At 40.6% G+C, this 22296-nt stretch overlaps 1 protein-coding gene across 3 annotated transcripts in view; it reads left to right on the forward strand.

The window, feature by feature from the left end:
* arvcfb (ARVCF delta catenin family member b) overlaps positions 1–22296 on the forward strand; it is a 238434-nt gene that overhangs the window by 174737 nt on the left and 41401 nt on the right. For all 3 annotated transcript variants that reach the window (XM_042422420.1, XM_042422419.1, XM_042422421.1), the window contains 4 exons: positions 5976–6159; positions 14189–14306; positions 14439–14610; positions 19343–19414. In XM_042422420.1, the coding sequence (XP_042278354.1) occupies positions 5976–6159; positions 14189–14306; positions 14439–14610; positions 19343–19414 (546 nt within the window). The remainder of the gene's footprint in view (positions 1–5975; positions 6160–14188; positions 14307–14438; positions 14611–19342; positions 19415–22296) is intronic.

Consider the following 22296-nt stretch of genomic DNA (forward strand, 5'->3'; position numbering starts at 1 on the left):
TTATAACGTTAAAAGGACATCAGGTGTAAAGGGAGTTTTTGACATCACAATTGCACAGTATCAGCCTCATTCCCGTGAGACAGCAGGACATCCCTAACACACCCACCTCTGACAAACTGGCAGGGGACAGCAAATGGACTAAACCTGATATAGCTTCACTGGCCTGAAACAGTGGCAGGACGCGGGTTGGAGAACGTCACTTCCACAGCACTCTGTCATCTTAAATAACATTCTGCCAGCAGGCTGTATGCCTGTCGTACTTGATGGATCACAGCCACGGTAAAGACATGCCTTTTCCTCCCCTCTGGCATATGTGATCAGTGTAAAGCTGACTGATTCCACCGGCTGGAGCAGTGTTACAGCTGGAGGACTGCGGGTGATGGTGAACAGCATCGTAATCGTGGACATTTCCCCTAAAATCTGTGATTTGTTCTACTTCAACTCGAGAAAATCGTAGTATAACAAAGGTTCAGGTTTCTCTCGTTACTTTGAAGTATGAAGGTTTAGATGAGCCCTTTTTTTTTTTTCTGTAAATTGCTTTTTGCTTATGTGCTGGCCAAGACAAGTCAAAGACAGATGCAGGTATATTTTATGTTTTATATACAGAAGTAGGTTGAACAGGAGCTGTTGAACCTGTTTTTTTGACGATGTAGAAACAATAACACTCAACATGCACAGCGTAAATTAGCGGCATCATTAAACACAGCAATGTCACAGCGAGGTATGCACGAAGGCTTTTACATCAGGCTTGAATGTTAAACTTTAGTATCAGACCATGCAGCTTCTGTCTCCTCTAACCTGCCAGAATTGGTCGATTTATGTTTGCTTTGTAACACAATATTCAGCCATCTTCTGCCAATCATATTTCTGAAAACTCAGTAGTATACAGTGGATGGCAAAAACAACTCAATCAAGAGTTTCTTTCCACTCCCATCTTTATTCACTGCTTGTCTTCTTTAAGCTCGTGTTGATAACTGGCTGCTCCTGTGTTGACTGCATGTTGAATGTTGCCTGTCACAACTAAAACTGATGCTAATGACACAACAGTGGAGGTAATCAAGCTGTCAGCCTGGCAGGCAGGCATGAATGTTTGCTAGCTGTCATCATACCAGCGTTGCCCACAAGAGCACATTTGTTGTTTGATTCATGCCTGGATGCTGATGCTCCCTCTCTCAAATGCTCTCATGCATTTGGTTGGAAGAAATGATGGAACTGATCCTGTGAAAAAGGAGAGTTGAGAACATGTGCATCAGGGATGTAGCTGATGTTTAACTGAAAACAAAAGTCATAATGAAGGTCATAAAATAATTAGAAACATTATAAAGTAACAAAAAAAAAATGTTTTTACCATTTTTTAACATGGCTTCCTTGTTGTTGCCCCTTTGATAACTTTTATTATTCGGTCTCACTGTGTTGGGTGATTCAGTAGCACTCAGCTCATAATTCTTGATAGTATAAGACTGACTCCTTACCCCTGCTCACTATCACACACTGTACATTTTGTAATTCTTTCCCTCAAACCCTGCCTTCGCACTCAAATAGCCATTGTTTGCGCTTAGATTTGCTCTGCTTCTGCTCAAATAAGTTACTTTTTTTCCTACTGTCTTAGTGTGTTAGCTGCTTACTTTTGCTGTTGGTACTTTTCCCATTCCTAAACACTAAAATACAGATTAAAAAAAAGAAACACGGCGCTGTCCAGATTGTTTTTAGTCGCCTAATAACTGTGTTCACGCAACGTGACTTAACCAATTCACTTGAAGGAAGTAATAGCACCATTAACATAAGAAACTTACTTGTGGCCCTTGACTTTGGCGATCCGTTACACTCCTACTCCTGAGTCATGAAGGTGACATCGTTTTCTCCTCCAGTACACTGACGGGAGGCTGGTGTGCTAAACAGCTACTATTATATTTAGCTATTATAGTAACTAGTCAGGTTCTGGTATATATATTAACTGTCCTTTTATTCAAAAAGTCGTAAAGAAAGCAAGGAAGAACATTTAATAAAGCTCTGGAGAGCAGGAGTGGATGAACCTGCTTAAAGAGTAACGCCCATACAGGATGCTCTAAGAAGTAAAGCGAATGCGCCCACAAGGAGGCAGGGGTCATTTCATTGGTCAACACTACACCTGGCATTCGATTGGTTAGGGGATGCTGACAGGGTTGTTGCACAAACAGTCTGAGAGCAGAGCAGAAATCTGAGAGCAGATGTTTCACCGGCACACAGAAGCAGCCTGAGTGCAAGGAGAAGGGCTGAAGCTGGAGCAGGAAATCTGTGCAAGCAGTTTGAGCACAAGCAGAGCAAATCTAAGCACAAGCAGGAGCTATTAAAGTGTGAGGGCAGGGTTTGAGGGAAAGAGTTACAAAATCTGAATGTGAAATCAATAAATCATGCTCTCAAATGTAAAGACCACATTCTTGAATAAACACAGGAAAAAAGTCTCATGGACATTTCCTTTGCCAATATGTTTTGAAAACCGTTTGTGAGAATACAATAAATAGACAGAATAAAGAATTGGACCTATGAAAAGGGGTTTGTACAGGCATGTGTATGTGTTTCTATGTACTGTACAAACTTCCATTTGGTGTGGAGAGGTGTTTGGAGTAACACTGATTTACAGGATGTACTTCATTATTTTCAGCCAAAAGCGCTTGACTATGCAGATAACGGAAATCATAAGAGGCACTTGAAGGCAGCATAAGCTACAGTACAAATGCAACAAAATGCAAACATTTATACCAACCATCCACTCACTCCACACTGTGATTGAAGTCAGTATGCATCATCCTGCCAGGATAGATTTGAGTTTATCAATGTGTTTTCTTCAAACTTCGAATATACCCTGAAAGTTTTTAAAAGTGCTTGTAAAAATCTATTTTGAATTAGCAGTATAACAGTATAAAATTTACAGTAAATGCCTGAAGCGCAAAGAATGGGAAAATTTTGTCCTGGAATTGGCCTGTCAGGCAAACTTTACTCTCAGAAGACCTGAATCAGTAGAGATCTGTAAGTAAAGCCCTATGAATATGATCTGTGAAGCACACAGAATTATACAAAGTTGTCTTGAGGTTTGAGTGTGAGTTCAGTATCCTGCGTCACACTTTGTGTATGTTAGTGGTGTAAGCCAGACTGTGCCAGTAGTTGATTTTCAGTCGTGTGGCACTGCGTAACAGGCCGGCCCAGAGCGGAGCCACAGCCCAGCTTACACAGCTACAAGCTTCCCAGTTAGGCACTGGTTGCCTGGTAATCGCTGACGTACAGGAAGCCAGTCCAGTCACCAGCTGTAACCACAGAGGGGATGGATGTCTAGTGTCTCCACCCGGATAGATAATGCCCTTAATATAGAGATGTGGCGGAGAGGGAGTTAAGTGGCAAAGGTCATGAGCTGCGTTCAAACTTAAAATATCACAAGAGTGCAGTACACAAATTAGTCTAATGAGTTTTTTTCTTTTTCCAATTTCTTGGCGAAGGAACCCAGTTTTCTCCAGGCACAACCACAACAGAAGGACTGGAGTTATTTTTAGCCTGGGCCGGTCCGCTGAGACTTATTTTCTCATCCTGTGTGCACAGAGCATGATTTAACAGAGGAAATATTGACCGTCTGGAAAATGTACAGTAACCATTTTAAAGAACAGGGCGAGTATGTCAGTTTCACTGCTCCACTAATGGTCTGTTATTATGGGACAAGAGGGAATCACAGACTGTGGGTGTCTGTGCGCACACACAAGTGTATCAGTGCATTTATGTATGTAAAGTGTGTGTCTTTGAATACTTGGTGTGTGTGTGTGTGTGTGTGGTTAATCTTAACACTCTAGCTCTAAGCTGTTCTTCCTTTGGACTAACAAATCACTTGTAAGTCGCTGCAGATAAGAATCTCCGCTAAATGCCTGAATGTAAAAGGAGAAAAGAAGGAGGGCGATAAGTGATGAGAGACGAAGTCAGACAGAGACCTGAGGGATGAGTTAATAAAAACAGAAACTCCAGCCCTGTCAAACATGGACCTCAAAAAGTTTTTTTTTTTTCCTTTGGTGTATCATATTTGTTCTCCTCAAACCGGAGGCTGCCTCGCTCCAGAGCTTCCATGTGTTTGAGTGAAAACCCATCTGATGCTGATGCTTCAACACAGTATTTTTGTGGGGTTTTGTTGCCTGGCTGTGCTGCCAGAAATTCCTCCTTTCTGCTTTGTGTGTCTGTCTGCCTCTCTTTTATGAAACCTCAGGATACACATACCCAGCTCAGTTTAGTTTACCTCTTTGCAGAGGTATAGAACAGGCTGCCAGTTATATCGATGTGCAGATCAACACAAACACACATGAAAAGGTGATGAAAACACACAGTCCATCTTTAGTTCGTTGTGTCTGTCCCTCACATTTTACACTCTTTAATGGAAAAGTAATCATAGTAATCGAGTAGTGTATTATGGCAATAGTGATACTGTACATTTTGAGAAATGACATAAAGTCACTTTTTTAATATTTATTTTTATTTTATCAGGAAAACCTCATTGAGATTGCAAGAGTGTCCTGGCCAAGACAGGCAGCAACATAAAGTTTCTGACAAACAACATTAAAACAAGTAATACAGACAGACCTCTCGTTAGTCAATATAAATTAATAAAATCATGAATAAAATTACAATAAAAGAGAAAATAAAATACAACCTTAGTACTAGAATTGGACTGAGAAAACCTCCCAGCAACCCTACTGACATTGGCAGATAGATGATGATGCACAGAGTCCCTGCAGCAAAGCTTTAAACCTGCCCAGAGAAACCAGCGACTGTAATTTTCACTCATTTTGTAGAAGATTCCGAGTATAGAGAGCAGCCTTCATAAAAGCTCTTTTACCAAACTCTGTTCAAACCTTAGGTACAGTCAACAAAAACATGCTTCGTGAACAAAGAGCATTTTTCTGCAAGTTTTCTTTTCATGTACACACATACAGTAGATATGCTGGTAATAGCCCAAGAATGGCTTGAGGAATAAAATAATGCCAGTGGAGGAGTATTCGAAAAATCAGTGAGGGACAGCCAACCCGAGCATACAGTGTGCAGTGATGAGTAACGGCCTCACAGCCCGTAATGAATCTCAGTGCTCCATGATATACAGAGTCCAGAGAATGTAAGCACTGAGATGGTGCATTCATGTACAAAATGTCCCCAAAGTCAAGCATGAACAGAAACCTAGCAGAGACCAGTCTCTGTTTAGCCTGGAAGGAAAAACAGTTCTTATTTCTGAAGAAAAAGCCCAATTACTTACTTACTGTAAACTCACTATTGAGCAGCTCAGACACTGAGGATTCTTACAGCAATGTTATGAATATAGAAATGTCACAGTGATGTGGCTGCTATAAACTCAGTATTGATTACAACATACTGGTAGTCAGCTAAACCGTCACAGGGGAATTATAAAACTATTACAGTGACTTAATTAGAGTGCAGAATGTCCAGATGATGTGCCTAACATCACAGCCGGCTAATGAACAACCAATTTTGTTCTATCATTTTATTCCCAAATGTGGTTTACTGCCAATCCAAATGTGGTTTTGATTTCAACCTTGAGGTCTGTACTATTTTCTGTACTACTTGTCTGCTGTACAGCTGTTGTTATATTACATCAATTTCACTCACTTTCTATGTCTTCTTCTCTCTCCCTGAATCTCCCATTTCTTCTTTCTCTCCCCTGTTCTGTTGTTACTCATTTTCTCTCAACCTTCGCTGTTATTCTTTTCCTCTTGTCACTTTCTTTCCATATTCCTTCCCTTTCTCTCTCCTCCTCTCTTCCTTTCTCTGTGTTTCTCTCCTCCAATCCACTCCTCCTTCCTCATCCCTCCTCTTCTTACTCCTCTTAAATCCTCCCCATTTCTCCTCATAACCCTCTTACCTTATCACCTTTTTCTGCTCCCTTCTCCTTTATCCTCTTCCTGTCTACTTCTTGCTCTTCCATTTTTCCTCCTCCCTCCTCTCATAACCTGCAGGAACTCTGTGGAATCTGTCGTCCTATGAACCCCTGAAGATGGTGATCATCAACCACGGCCTGCAGACCATGACCAACGAGGTCATTATCCCCCACTCGGGCTGGGAGCACGAGCCAAATGAGGACTCCAAGCCCCGCGACGCTGAGTGGACCACTGTCTTCAAGAACACCTCCGGCTGCCTGAGGTAGAGTTAGTCAAATAGCAGTTCACTCATATTTATTTATTTATTAAACATGGTTTCGATTAACTATAAGTCCTGGATTTTTGAGAGATGTATTACAGCTAGAGATGAGAAGAGTTTTGATCACGCTGGCTTCATTTTTTTTTCATTTATTTAAGCCAATAATACGTTCCAAATATCGGGTAGGAAAAATTATTAGACCAAATTGTTGGATGGCTCATTTAAGCGTAGAAGATGTATCCTGCAGATCAGTCAGGCTTCTGAGCAAAACCACTTTAAAATCAGGAAGCACACAGATAGATACTGCAAAACTGAGAGAGAACTGAGACACTTGGCAGGTTTATTCAGGTTTATTAATGTTTACAAAATGTGGACACATTCTACAGATCCTACTGGGTTTTATAGAGCGGATACCTGAGCTGACCTGGGCCTTGAATGACAAGAACAAATCACAAAGTTTCCTTTTATCAAGATAACATTGTAGAGGAGACAGGTGTGACATGATGAGACTTCTTGCTGACACCGGGCCATGGTCAGATTTTAGGTTCTTTGAGAATTTATGGGATGGCAAATGCTGCGTTCTTCATGTCTCGGCCGCTATATCTGTATGTATGTGAAGTATGTTGCACGGCTGTCTGTGGCAGGATTACAGGCTGACTCTGTTCTGTGACTGTAAGATGACTGAAACTATTAATGACATACCTGAAAGTTCTGCATTCATTTCAGATGTCTCCTTTTAACCACATGCACATATTAATACGTCTTTAGATTGTACTGGATATCAGAGTTAGCAAATACCTTATTATGTAAAAAAAGACATTTGTGCTGGCAAGACTTTTTTTTTATATAGACTGTGGTTTGTTTTCCTCACTTTTCATCATGATTTGAAGTGTTAAATCACATCTTTAAGTGGATGATCAAATTATAACTTGGGTGTGTTTTCTACAATTTAATGACTTTGTTTATGTCCTCTCTTAACTGCTGCTGTATCGATTGGCAGAAGTTAATAAACTGTCTCTAACCTGTGATGAGCATCAAACTATACCATTGTGTTAAAATCAAATATCTTTTAGAGACAAGAAGGCTTATTGTATTGCACTCATCAGTCCTGAAGCCATGTGAGGCACTTCACCTTTGCCAAATTATAAGAAACAAGCCCTAAGTTACATTGTTAAGAAGACAGTTGAGGTTTATTGTTATTTTTTGTCACATTTAGGATACTTTCTGTTCTTGGGAAATGGTGTATAAATGTTTCTTTATTTGTTCCTTGTCATTCTAAAATGGGCTGGACGACTTTGTTAGCACACCACTCTGAGGCCAATGAGCAGCATTCGCTGCAAACTAAACAAGTTACAATTAAGTAATCACACAAATGAAGTTAGTCTCAAGCTTGTTAAGGCTGAGTGAAGCTTAATTGAGCCCACAGTGCAAATTGTTTCCTCATGACTGCCAGTCGGTATGTGTGTTTAGTATTTTTTGCATTGCACTGTTTTTGCTCCTCTCCCCCAGAAAAACAACACAAAAACATACATATTCACTTTTGAATTTGTATGTCCTCAACCCCCATGTTTGAGCTATAATTCTCCTGTCTATTATCTGACAAATCACGTCACTGAACCTTTTCAGGTGTGGGTCAGACAGCTCTGTTTTGACTCTTTTCAATGGCTGCAACAGAAACCTTGAGTTGTTATCCGGTCAGTCATCCCAAACGGTGTTAATTTCTCTATTTCCAGATAGACCGACCTCACTGTTGTGAGTAGTGTGTAATAAAGTAGTGTGACTCACTCTTTTCTGCTCAGCCTGGTCCAGGCACACATACTGTGGAAGAAGCAGTTGTTAAGGCCTTGATGGTCTCTAACACAAAGCTACAGAATGATTGTATGACTTGAACTTTTAGCTAGCAGGAAACTGCTGCCTCAGATCTCTGACCTACAGTCAGTTTTTGCAGATTGTTTTCTAAAAGTTAGCCATCCAATCTGAAACATAAAAAACAACACATGACAGTAAACGTAGCAGCTGAATGAGTTTCTTTCCAGGGAGTGCTTGAAACGAAAGCCACAAACTGAGCAGAGACCATCATATCTCCATGTAATATTAGGTCTATCACTTTATCAGTCAAAACAGCCACCTCATCACCATATGCATAACCAAACTACCACCAACCAAGTACAAAGAGAAGTTTGAGTGGGTTCCAGTTAACATGCATACAGCCACATGCTATGAAGTTACTTAAACAAGTGGCAAAAGTGGCCTCATGCAATCGACCACAAAGCACATTTGATCCAGACGTTCATCTGGGCTCACTCACCACAGGTGTCGACTGACTGGTTGTTGATGATGACTGCTCACTGAAAGTGGCTACAGCTTCTACCTGTGACTGTTTTACATTTTATTAAAGACACAGAGTATTCAAGAAATCTGCTTGTTAATGGACAGGATGTGTTATGGGTTAACTCACTTTGCAGCTGCCACGATTTGAAAGTTATCGTGCGCTTGTTTGCATTTGCATTGTATTCTCAACAGCAGTTCACAAAGAGATGCAAGTTGTTCAGTACACAAACACAATAAGAAAACCAATAGACAAAAGGAAGGTTTTAAGCTGCATTTTTGACAAATTTGAATGATTATGTCATCAGAAAATTTGTAACACCAGCAGAGAGTCAGCATGGAAAAACACATAACATTGTCCTTCCATGTTTATTAAGTCTATGCCATAGACTGAACTGTTACACTGAATGATTTTGAAAGTCTAAAGCCATGATCCTCTGCAGATGAGAGAGAGAGAGTACGTTCACAACAGGGATCTAATCTTACCGCAGTCCTAATATATCCATTCTTGATCTAGTGACAAATAGTGATCACTTTTTAAAAACAGACAGTGACAGACCTTGTGACAGACTGTAGTAAAATGTGTATGTGGGTTATCATGCCTCAGCTGTGCTGTCTCCTCCTGGGCTGGCCAAGCCCGTTTAGACTGTAATCCAGAGCAGAACGTCTCCTGCAGTAGACGCCTGGGCGTGCTGGTTGACATCCAGAACAAAATAACATCCAAATCTAGCTCAGACAGAACAGACCAGAATGTATTTCACACATTATTGCAGTGAATTAGATGGTTTCCTGCTAGTTTTCTTCACAGTCAGTCAGACTGTAGAAACTCTGGAAACTTACTTGTATTTGTAGAACATTTTTTGCTCAGCTGAAGAGCAGTGTCATTGAACCAGGAGGGAATAAATGAAAGCACTCAGACATAGATAAGGAAAGTCATAGAGAAGTCATGGAATTTTACATCAGGGCCACACAACCTCTTCCTCTTTCTCATTGTCTCTTTCATGATTCTCAATTTCTTTCAGTATCTGCCATGCTTCCTGTCTTTCTTTGTGTGTGTACGTATGTTTTTCACCTTCTCCCCAAACACTGTATCCACATCTCATCACCCCCGATGCCACATATCTCATTGCTACCACAATATCTCCCTGTCGCCCTCACTTGCTCAACCCGAGATGCGGGAGAATATGTCTCCATGGTAACTGTAACCAGGCCCACAGTTGCCTAGACGCAGGGTTTGTGCATTGGGGAGAAGTGCTGATGCCAGGGAGAATCTGTTTACTCACGCCAACAGAGACGCAGCTTACACCTCAATAGAGCTGGGGATAGTTTTATTATAATGGCCTCTTCTGTCAATAGGAGCCGTCTTATTTACAGTGTTTACGCTGTGGGGATGTGGAGGGGAAAGCAATGTGTGTGTGTGTGTGTGTGTGTATGTGTGTGTCTGCGGTGGTGTTGGGGGCAGGGGTGTACCCTATGGTGTCAGAATCTGGTTCTGAATTTGAATGGGATAGGTTTTCTATTCGACACATCAATTTCTGCAAATTTTCTACATTATTGCAGGAATGTGTATAGTGTTTATGATGTCTGTTAAGTGGTAGACTTTAGTAGTGTGGCTAATTTAACAAAAGAAAGGTTATGATTTAGCTAAATTACATTTTTTTTATGCCTTTTAACATATTTTGATCTCTTTTCTTTCTCAAATTGTGTGAGAAGAATCTGAACAAAGAAGCAGATCAATATGCTGAATCAGAAATGGAATCAGAATCAATAAAAGCGAAAGCATACCCAACTCTATAGGGTACACATATGGTCCTGCGGTGTTGCCGTTGACCTTGCAGGGTGTTAGCAGAGGTCAGCCATGTCTCCATCCATCTCCATCAGTCTCCATCAGTCCTGCTCTAGTCTACTCCTCTCAGCTGCTCTATTGTCCTCTGATGGCCACATGACTCTGAGTGACCTTCACACCCACACTTCATCTGATAAAGCACACACACACCACAGACACGTCCAGATCACAGTGACGAGCTGTCAGTGTCTGTGCAGACACAGAAAGACACAGACAGAGGACCGTATGCACACCCACTTATTCTTTTAGCCCTTAACAACAGAATGCTCTTCACAGCAGTCACTGGTTCCTCACTAAATGAGAGCAGAAATAGGCCAAATTTGTCAGATTTGTGTAATGGTACCTAAAATGGTATACAGTACATGTCCAAATTGATGCCCTGAATATTTTCAAAATTGGAACCTTTTCGTAATGGTACTCATCCATTGTGATGTCTGTTATTCACTCTGCTATAACTAGAAAGATAGGCTGTCTGGCTTAGTTGCATTGCTGAAGAGCACAGCAGACTGAAAATCATCAATGTCTAACATTTTTTGTTACTAGTTCCTGGTTAATAATAAAAGACCTTGTGCTTTTAGAGGGAACTATATTCCCTCAATGTCTGTACTTCAGAGAAAAGAGAATGTCCTTATTTTTCTTAGAACTACAGTATCATTGTGTTTTGGTATTTTGTCATGATGTTCCTCGGCCATCAAAATATGGGCTTGTCAGTGTTGTCATGGTAAGAAAATGCATTGGTAGGTACCAGAGAAAGGACGATGTTTTGCTTCAGTAAATCCTAGAAATAGCACTAGTTCTGAAAATGTTGTGGATGTTGAAATACACCAGTATTAAATGACACAGATTTCTCTGAGCATCTTTCAAACACGTGGATATCCTGCAAACTGCTTCATCTAAACTACTGCAAGATTGTAGATTATTAGATTTAGTCATGATTTGTGGTAATAAACAACTCATTTATAGCAGCAGAGCACAAAGTGGGTGCTGGAGCAAGCCAAGGGTGCCTTAAGATTATCATTTTTTCACAGTACATTTATAATAATCTTTCACCACTCAACAATTCATTTTTGTGTTATGCTTTCAAACACTGCATAAATGAGCAATGGACATTAAAGTATTAAAAGCCAATTAAATAAAGCAGTCAGAATACTACAGCTAGAATTGCTGACATGGTACCTCACAATTGCTGGTTGTCATAGTAACGCCACACACTTTCCGGCATGTGAGTTTTCCAGGTGCTCAGCAGTCGGAGAATGGGAATGTCAGAGCAAGTGATGGAAGGTTGTCACTGTCTCAGTCCTCAACCCAGTCTGGAGACGACCAAAAGAACTAAAAGCAGAGTATACATGAAAGCTACGTGGCTAACAGCTTTTTGTGTTTATGGGAAGCTAGCTGTCCCATGCCAGAATGCCTCATCAGCAGGAAAAGCTATCAGATACAGAGATAGATCTGATAGAACCTACTTGTCAGCACTGCCACAACACAAAGTAACTAAGAGCTAAATGAAAAACAGAATCTACGCATGATGCCATGTGTGCATGTTTTTGTCCTTGAGTCACTAAGATGAAAACAAACATCACTGTTAAACTCAACCAAAGAAAAATATTTAACCAATTAGCATATTTATTTTTCTGCAAATCTTCATGTCAACACGGCTTAAAACGTTATGCTTCTTTTTTGAGTGATTGAGAACAGGCCAATATTTAACATCAGGGTTTGTTCTTGGACATATCATTATTATTTTCTTTTTTTTGTCAGAGGAAGTACAAGTAATACAAAAACAGATGGTTTAATGTCAGATATATCAATAATCATAAGTCCCTGCAGACCTTAACCCCCATTAAGAGTTAATATTACACCCCCAGATAACCTGTCCAGAGGCACCTTCCTGCACAGCCTCCACTGACAGATGCACCATCCATAAACCTTCCACAGAGACAACTGCTCCCTGAAAGACTTCTGGAAATGAAACAGCTGATAATAAAACTCTTGTGTCTGTCTGCCCCCAAACACACTCCTGTCAAATAAATCCAAGGCGGGCGCTCATCTGGATCCGTTTACAGGGGAGGTGGTGACCATTTTCTGACAGCTGAAGACGCATAGGTTTGGTTTATGAGTGGGTCCAGATGGCTGGTGCTGTCTGCCTGGTGTCTACCAAAGATTAGTTTTAATTAGCACAAACTGCAGGATGGTTCTGTGGGTCTCCACTCCATAGACGACAGAAGACAGCAGTAGAAATGCCTATGCAGACACCAACCATGAAGATAACAAGGTGTCAGGCAGGTGATGTAGTTGTGTGTGTGTGCTGTAGAGGTCCTGATTGGGTTTCAGGAGTTGTAGTTCATTCCCCCACTAGTTGTCCTCATGCTAAAAATTAGAAGCATCCGCCAAACAAATTAGTTAAATTATTAATTTGAGAGGTGTTTTAATTGCTCTACAACCATTTATTTTATAAAATAGTAATTAATCCGCACAGATCAATTGCTATGATGCATTTCATACAGTGTAATATGACTTTGAAGGGCTGTCTATTGTTGTTAAACCAAAATATACACATGTGCAGCAGTGTGGGGTGTGATGTGTTTTTCAGTCCACACAGCACTATCCAGCTCTGCTTACCTCCACAAGGCTGCCACTCTTCCACGGGCCTAACTGGGGGTCGGCTAATGGGATTATGTGGGTTGGAAGCCCTCATAAATGAAGTCCCTGGTGAGGAGCGGGGTGCCCCAGCTATCCTTTAACCCTCTTTAAAGCCTCGCCTTTCACAGTCAGTCAGACAGCCGCACTAAGACTGCACCAGCTCTGCTGCCGGTGCTCAGGAGCTGAGCTCAGGGCGCCGGCTGATGTAACAGGGATAGAATATCCCTTTGTACCAAAAATGAAATTTATATTCATCATTTTCTTAAGATTATTTCTAAAGCAGTCTGACTTTATCACATTGTACATTGTGCTTGAAGATAAAGGTCATGGGTCACATGCAAAGCTACAAAATCACATGGTGAGGTTAGACTGGTATTGGTTATATTGAGCTTTTTAACAGTCACACTTGTTGTCCAGTCTGTAAACTTGTTATATTACACTTGTTTCCCATTGGAACCACTAAGCCTGTGGTGCCACTGATGTAATGTTTTAATTTTATCGTTTCCCTGTTCCTGTGAGAAACATGTTGCATACAGCTTTATTTTATATTTACAAATGTGCATTAAATTAATATATTCACATCCATGTTACTAGTAGTGGTGGTAGTGCCACAGTTTGTAGTTGTAGTAGTGATAACACTAGGTGTAGCAGGGGAACTGCTGTTTGCAATGTTCTACCAACTGTTTTAGTGGTTGGTCTCTCCTGGTAAGAATCAAATTATGAGCAAATCACATGAGATTTGGGGTAAATTTAAGGGTTCATGAAAATATTTGAATTTTGTGAAAGCGATGGATATTTGGACAATATATTGACTTTTTACCGCTAGGACTAAAAAAAAATAGCTGAAGAAGCCTAGCCGATCAAAACTCATTCTGTAGTAAACCCCTTCAACATGTCCTTATTTTAAATCATGAATCTCACAGCTTACTGTCTCTTATAAACTATATCAGAGCTGCTAACAATAGTTACTTGGCTCAACTTTTAAAATCAGCTTAAAGTTGGATAAAGATACATTTTCTAAAAGCTGAATTATTAGCTGCAGAACAGCAGCAATGATTAATCCTCAACTGACGCTCTTTCTGCAGGTTTCACAACTGTATTAGAACAGCTGCTGTATGTCCTTTCAACAATCTAGTTATACCTTGTTCACTCTCTTTTACATGCCTCTCTCGTGCTTACCGAATGTGTGTGTGTGCGTGTCTGACTTTGTTCTTCTAGAAATGTGAGCTCAGACGGGGCAGAGGCTCGGCGCAGACTGAGGGAATGTGAGGGATTGGTGGACGCCCTGCTGCACGCCCTTCAATCAGCTGTAGGGAAGAAAGATATGGACAATAAGGTACTCATTAAATCACATATTAGTTAACACTAATGGTATGTGCATACATACATGTCGTCAGTCTTTTGTACAGTAGCTGGTGAAATCCACACCGATGTAGACGACACCCTCTCTGCCTCTCTTTCCTCCCAGTCTGTGGAGAACTGTGTCTGTATCATGAGGAACCTTTCCTACCACGTCCACAAAGAGGTGCCGGGGGCCGAAAAGTTCCAGGATCCATCAGCACCACAGGCCCCCGGCTCAGCAGGACCACAGAGGAAGAAGAAGGATGACGCTGGCTGCTTTGGAGGCAAGAAGGCCAAAGGTGAGGAGGGGACAGATTTTTAAAAAATTGTTGAATTTCAATCCACAAGGAGATTTCTTCCTCTTCACAGGCAACTTAGGACAAATTATAAAAGTTCCTCTTAAGTGTGGAACATTTTGCTAAAATGATAGAGGCTGCATGTAGTGTTTTCATAGTCAGTTATTGTTTTCACCTTTTGCTCTCTTTTCTTTTTTTTTTCTTTACAAAAAACCTGAAGGATGTTGAAATAATTGACAGACAGCAGAGCAATTATTCAAACAGCTGGATTGCAGAGATACCATTCTTTTCTTTGTTGGTCTCCAGTTCTTTGTTGCATTTTCTCCTCAGCGCTGGGCTCATGCAAATCCCCATTGACCATGATAGCATTTTACAAAATGTGAAGTAAGCCATCACATCTGCTGCACATATAGAGTATATATTTTGGATGTTCCAAATGCGGTCATCTCTCTCGACATTGTCATGAAAGTAAGGTTTAACTTAGTGAGATTACATGACTCAGTTAAACTGTTTGCTCATTTAGGGAATGAGACAGAAAACAAATAATTGATTACAGTTTTTAATCTTTATCTTATCTCTTCTCACATAAAACAGTAGGAAGAGATATCACATACAGAGACACTATAATCAACTTAGATAAACAACAAATTAAAGCCATCACTTATCTAAAATGCCTTTATGTGGAAAGAAACACTCTCAAAAATAGAACAATTGACAACAATAATACATACTGACTCTTACATTTGTACAAGCTACCACTCTGACATTGCACAGTGAACTTAAACAAATCTAAAACTACAATTTAGAGTGTTGTGTGTGTGTTTCTGTGGCCTCTGTAACCTCTTAGCTTCAAAACAAGATTTTCATTTGTGTTCAGCCACCTCTGTAATGGATGTCTATCATGGCACCGTCTGCTGCGTCAGGAGGCTTTTGTCGTTATTGACTCTCCTTAACAGATGCCATGTACGTATGTGTTGTTAGCAATGTCTTAATCAGCGTTCTCCCAGGCCGTGAGCTAAACAACACTGTTATCTCCCTGCTGTACAACAATAATAGCTGCCATTAATCAGTCAGCCAATGAGGTGTGACTACCAGGCAGTGACCCCTGACTTCTAATGACTCATTGGAGAATCCTTTCAGTTCAGGGGTCAGGACAACACAGAGCTTATATGTATACAGATTTATAAAGAATCCAATTAACCACATAAAGACTTTCACACATACATTGAAAAATGAGATGTGTTTGGCTGCTGCAAACCCTGAAGGTGTTCTTTGAGAGAAAAAAAAGGCTCAGGTACAGAAACATTAAACGCAGCTATAAAGGAGCAGGCAGGTTTTTAAGTGACACTGTTGGCAGTATGCTTGGTAATTTCTTACCTTAAATAGGCAAAGTTTGGCCTTGTCTTCAGTTTAATGTCACATTCAGCCTAAAATATGCCATTATGATCAACGCACGCTTATCAGCTCGAGCTTTGTTTTAGCTAATAAACAGTCTGATTCTTGCCTGTTATTTTCATCTCTTTGAGCACATTTCTATTCGCAGTGATTTTAATGAAGCACTTCTACAAACGCTGGCAACCTGTGCTGTTGTTACATATATGTTTCACTGTGACTCTAATCTGTCTGTGTAAATAACTTGCAACAGTTGAGGGCTGATTCCTTTCTCTCTCTGTCTTTTCCTTTCTTCTTTTTAATTTTCTTTGTTTTTTACTTCCTGGCTTTACTCGTATGCTATCTTCCTTTATATTTCACTATCTTCCTTTATGTTACTATCCCTTTTCTCTCTAAAAAGCCACCCCACTGATGCCGACTCTTTGAACACGCTTCCCAGAGAGCACCTATGGACTACTAATGGCTTCCTATCTTACCTCTTTTCTATTTCAAAAGTACTTCCTCCTCGCTCTTTGCTCCCTCTCTCCTCTCTTTCTCTTTACTTTTTCCTCCTTTCTTCTCACTCTTTTCGTAAAAGATGAGAGATTTTTTGTGGGAAACTGTCTATCACATGTTTTGCACAGCCTCTTGACACGCACACACGTCTTTTTCACCATGCTTCTTCTCTCTTCTCTATGCTTTGTGTTTTTTGGCATTGCTGCTGCTTCCTTGGCTAACTGTAGAGGAATGGTTTAATCAAGGTGAGTGTCCCCCCTTCAACTCTCCTCACTTCAGCTGTCCTCCCCCTCCTTTCCACTCTCCCTTCTGTCCTCCTCCTCCTTCCTCCTGGCTGTAGAATATAGTTATAAGTAGTTTTGGGTGTCCTCCAAAAACCTTAGAAAGTTCCAAGGACTTCAGAAATTGGGATGTTTCACTCATTTCACATGCATTGCTTCACCATACCTACTTTACCTGCTGTAGCACTGAGTTTTATAGACTCTACCCGTCCCAGTCCTCACACACTGTTAGAATTAGTTGTTCCTCAGTCCTCAAAGGTAAAGGCAGCACTTGGTGAAACAGGTAAGCCTATCAGCATCTGACAGTTTGTAGAATAGAGCTTGACTTCACCCCAGAAAAAAGTCTTAAGGTGCTTTCAGATGCTTGTTAGATGCCAGAACACTGCACAACAGTTTATAATGCCCTCATTTAAACGAATGAGAGGGCTGCATTACTTCATGTAGGGCTAAAGTCAGTCTGAACGTGGCCTAATGTTGCCATCTGAGACAGTTAGCTTAGCTTAGCATAAAGGCTGCAAGCAGCTAGCCTAGCTCTGTCCAAAGGTAACATAATGAATGGCCGCGGTTAAAAGACACCAATGTTGACTGTTGGTAGGGTGCAGGGCTTGAACCATAGTCCATAAAGTCAGATCCTTACACACAACCATCCACCTCAACTTCTTCTCATAGAGATTTTGCAATAATTCAACAATATCACATTATTATTGCTATTGCTTCTAGGTTAACCCTAGAAGCAATAATGATAATAATAATGTGATATCGCAAAAGTAATGAAGAACCCTAAATGTAACCCTCTTCTTGATAATACTCTCTGTCTGGTAAATATAAGGCTACAGCCAGCAGCCAGTTAGCATAGCTTAGCATAATACTGGAAGCAGGGGGAAAGCGCTAACCTGGATCTGTCTGAAAGGAATTAGGTGTGCTGGTCACTGGTCACCAGGAATAAGTTTTAGCAGGTAACTCTGTTAAACCACAATTTCATTTTTTATTAATTAATTTCAGTTTGTGTACAGATTAAACTGAAGAGAAACAACATGTTACTTTGTGAGCTTTAGAGATGCTGGTGGGTGTATTTTTGAGCTTTGAAAAGAGCCAGACGAGCTGTTTCCAGTCGTTATGCGAAGCTAAGCTAATGGCCTTCTGGCCTTAACTCCATTATTAACGCACAGACATGAGAGTGGGATCAATCTTGTTATCTAACTGTGTAAGTATACAGTATTTTTCCAAAATGTCAAACGACTCCTCCCAGCAATATGACATGATTATCATAACAAGTTCAGACAACTAGTTTTTTTGCCAAGACTGGAGCAGCCAGAAAGGTGGCAGTGGTAACTGCTTGCAGTCTGAAAGCACCATTTGAACATGTAATAATAGAGCCATCGATTGGGGCCCAGTACAATACAATATTATATAGTTTATTTTATTTGGCATATTTGGCATAAATATGCCAAATAAATATTGTATTGATACATATTAGAATCATATTCATAATCATAATTGAGATTGAGCTTCCCATAATTAGTGTAATTTTAGTGGTGTAAGTCTAAAAGTAGTGTAATACTGATCATTTTAGAGGGAGACAGCACTAAATAGTTAATATCTTATTTCAAATTGAAGCCCAATATCCTCTATCCCTTGATTTACGCAACTTAAATGTATGAGCTTGTTTCCTGAAGGGAAGTGGCTGTTCAGCCCAGAGGGAGAGCTTCATAAATTCTTCCTACCCTGTTGAGGAATCGGCCTTTCTGCTCTGTATCTCTGTGTTGTCCCATGGGCATGTCCATGTGCATGTGAGATGACCATTAGCTGGCTGCACCATAATCACCCCACCCCACCCACTCCATTTCCCTTCTGGCACTGCATTATTTAAGGTGTTTGCCTGCTCAGGAAGTACTCCTGTTACAGTAAAAAAATGTGTATATGTGATCATGGGAAAAAGATGTGTAAAACAGGAGTGCAATTGTGAGTGAATACATATGTGTTTGTGTCTGTGTGCGTGTGTGGTCTGGTGCTCATACAGTGTGTTTTTGGTGTAAGTCATCTCTGTGAACACACTCATGTTTGATAGCCAAAGCATCAGACAATGTAGAATCTATTTGTGTGTTTGACCATATCATGCTTGTAGCTCTCTGTATTGTGTCTACATGCAGACATTCATGCTTTCTTGTGGGTTGGTGTGTAGACCTGGTTTAGACCAATATGTGAATTTGCCAAATGAATGGATCAGTGTTGTCCTTTTATGAAAAATCAGGCTGTCATTTTGTTCAACCCTTATTGAAACTTGGGTTACTCTGAGCAGCTAATAGCTCACCTTTAACAATTTAATTAGCTCTCAAGTGCTTTTGAATGCTGTCTGAAAGGCTTGACAAGACTGCAAAAATGAATACAGTTACATTTAGAGACAATGTATATGAGCTATTTCCAGCTTCAGTTCAAAAATATATGTTGGTATCAGCCATCCAAACCCATATTGGCCTAACCCCGGTGTCTAGTACATTGTCTGTTACGATCCATTTGTCTCAGGATATGACACTGACATCATTCTCTCTCCTCTCTCCTCTACCCAGGCAGAAAAAACGGTGAGAACGACAAAAACTACGACACATTGGATCTGCCCAAGCGCACAGAGCCGTCAAAAGGTAGGCGCTCGTCTGTCAAAAAAAACATCCCTCTGTTAACACTTTCACTCCTGAGAGACAGTTTCCCAGTCTGGAAATGACTCATTTAGATGTTACCCTGCAGAAGAAGACAGAGGGGAAATGAGTTAGATCTTAAACAATGCTTCAACAAAGCCTTTGTCAAAGAGACGGCCTAGTAATTTAGCTTTGTTTGGTGGTTTGTGTCTCTACTGTGACAGCAGCTTGTGAGAGCATAAACTCTGTGAGCCGTCTCTCTGTTAAATACTGCAACAATGCACGGGACACAAAAGGCAATAAAAAAGCAGCCTGTTGTTGTACATGGAGCTGTGTTGACTTTGTAGCATCCATTTTTTGGTCTGTTGCATTGTACTGTGCTAATAATTCATTGGTGACTACTGAGCCTAGGAGTGGTTGATATGAATAAAATCTATCACAGTGTATCAAAGTGGGATTAGAGCTGAAACAATTAGTCAGTGAATCAATAAGTCGATCAACAGAAAATTAATTGGCAACTATTATGATGTCTGATAAATCTTTTGAGTAATTTTTCATGCAAAAATGTGGTTCCATCTTCTCAAGTGTGTGGATTTGCTGATTTTCTCTATTTGAAATCACTTGAAATGGAATATCTTTGGATTTTGGGCTTTTGGTCGGACAAAAACAGACATTTTGGGGCACCCTGGGTGCCTGTTGTTTGGGACGCCTCCCACATGAGAATGGTGTCTGTGGTAAGACGGGCGCAGACCTTTGTTGCATGTCAAGCCCCTCTCACCGGCGTGTCTCTGCACTTTAAGTTGTCAAATGGAGGCGGTAATGCCAAAGAAATTATTTTGAGAAAAAAAATGAAAATGATATGAACATTTTTCATAATTTTCTGATGTTGTATAGACCAAACAATGAATTGATTAGATTATTAATCCAGAACATAATGGACAGATTAATTAAGCATGAAAATCCTCATTAGTTGTAGCTGTAATTTAGATACTGATATATATCATGACATAATGAACTTTATTGAATGCAGAAACTGTTTACACAGTAGATAAACTAACCAGATGGGGATGCCAGTGATTTAAATCCCTATGAATCCAATATTGCCATAAAGAAAGCCTCTTTATTGATTTGGATTAGTCACTTTGGGACCATTAGTAGATTATAACCAGTGCTAAAAAAGCACTAATGTTTGACAAATTTCTATCATCTCACAGCATATTGTAGTATTGACATGTTGCCAAACTCCAACTGAGCCTACTGTATAAGCATCTGAATTGTAGCCTTGGGCTCATTTTGTAATGTCATGATTTAGCGGAATTTATGTGTCTGCAACACACAAAGTTATTTTTTCCCATATTCAGAGAACGATAACTCACCTCTTCTCCTTTTCGTGCTCATCTACTGTGTCTATAAATATTCATTGTATCATGTGATCAGTGATATGGCACAGGTAACTTGGCAAACTCATCACGTGGAAGTTTGAAGAGTGTAGCTTTGCCCCCAGACTCTGCAGCTGGTTCTGGCAGTGTGACTAACTGTGTGTGCACTCATATTCTCTTTGCTTTTGGATTTTGGCAGTGGTATGCAGTAGTAACAGTCATAAAAAGCAAATTAGTATGCAGCACACACATCAGCGCATCCAGACGGTAATAGAATGTGTATTTGCTTGTGTGTGGGTCTGTATAATACCTACCTCTGTGGATAGGTGTGTGTGTGTGTGTTGCTGTCTGTCTATCTAGTGGAATTTGCATGCACTTGTTACACATCCTTATGTGGTATTTACACATCAGCACCTTCATCAATGTCTAGTGGCAGGCACTCAAAGTCAATACCACTTCCTATCTGACTGTTAATTAGCCACATTAACACGGCAAAGTGGGCTCTCATTAAACTAGATCACAATTAATTGCTGTGCTTTTCCAAGTTAAGCCGATTTTGCCTTTTTTTTTATCACTCCTAAAGTAAAGGAACGCAGATGAGCTCCAAGGATGATAATTAATAATTTCCACTCACTGGGTTTTCATGGGTAAAAGCCAAGCTGGCATGCTGAGACTGTGGATATGTAGCGGTTACAATTGTGGTGCGATTACGTTACACAATGTGAAAACAACACCCTTCGGAGTTTTGAATCCAGAGGAAGCAATTATCATTATAGGCCTAAATGTCATCCATAGTTGAAATGTGTGTGTGGGTTCACGTTAGAGAGAGTGCTCTGCCTTTCCTGAGTGCAGACAGACAAATCTTATTTGACGTTTATTAGCTCGACACACAGGCGAGTAACAACAACAGTGAGATGCATGGATAATAAGCTTAGTCACCGGAGCAAAACCCACATCGACTTTTAAAGCACAATTATCACTTTTTCCTCTCTGGGAAACATCAGAGGTGAGTGCGCTGGTGACTGCGAGAGCATAAAAGTCATCTCGGTGTCTTGTTTGTTTGTCTATGAAAATGTATGTTTTTTTTGTATGGGTTCAGGCACGTACTCTGCCGCCTGCCAGCACCACATCCCTTGGTCATCTGTGGAGAGTTCGCAGAGAGAGTAAGAGAGAGAAGCTCTCATTCGCTGGTGATGGCTAAGAGAGATATGGGAGATTACATGTGTATCCCCGTCCTGATCTGATGTCAGACAGAGAGAGGTCAGCGCCAGGACCAGGCTGGACCAGGCTGGACCTGGCAGTGGGCAATGATTAATCTTTTTGTTTGTGTGGGGATGTGTGTGTGAGTGTGTGTGTGAGTGTGTGTGTGAGTGTGTGTCTGAGTGTGTGAGGGAAGGAAGAAGAAAGAAAGAGAACCAAGCCTGTAGGGTGCTCTGCTGCATGTGATTACAGTTTCATACCTGTTTTGATTCCAGTACAGTTTGATACATGATTTGAAGACTGGAACCA

Source organism: Thunnus maccoyii, chromosome 9 (assembly GCF_910596095.1).
Source record: "Thunnus maccoyii chromosome 9, fThuMac1.1, whole genome shotgun sequence".
Lineage (NCBI taxonomy): Eukaryota > Metazoa > Chordata > Actinopteri > Scombriformes > Scombridae > Thunnus > Thunnus maccoyii.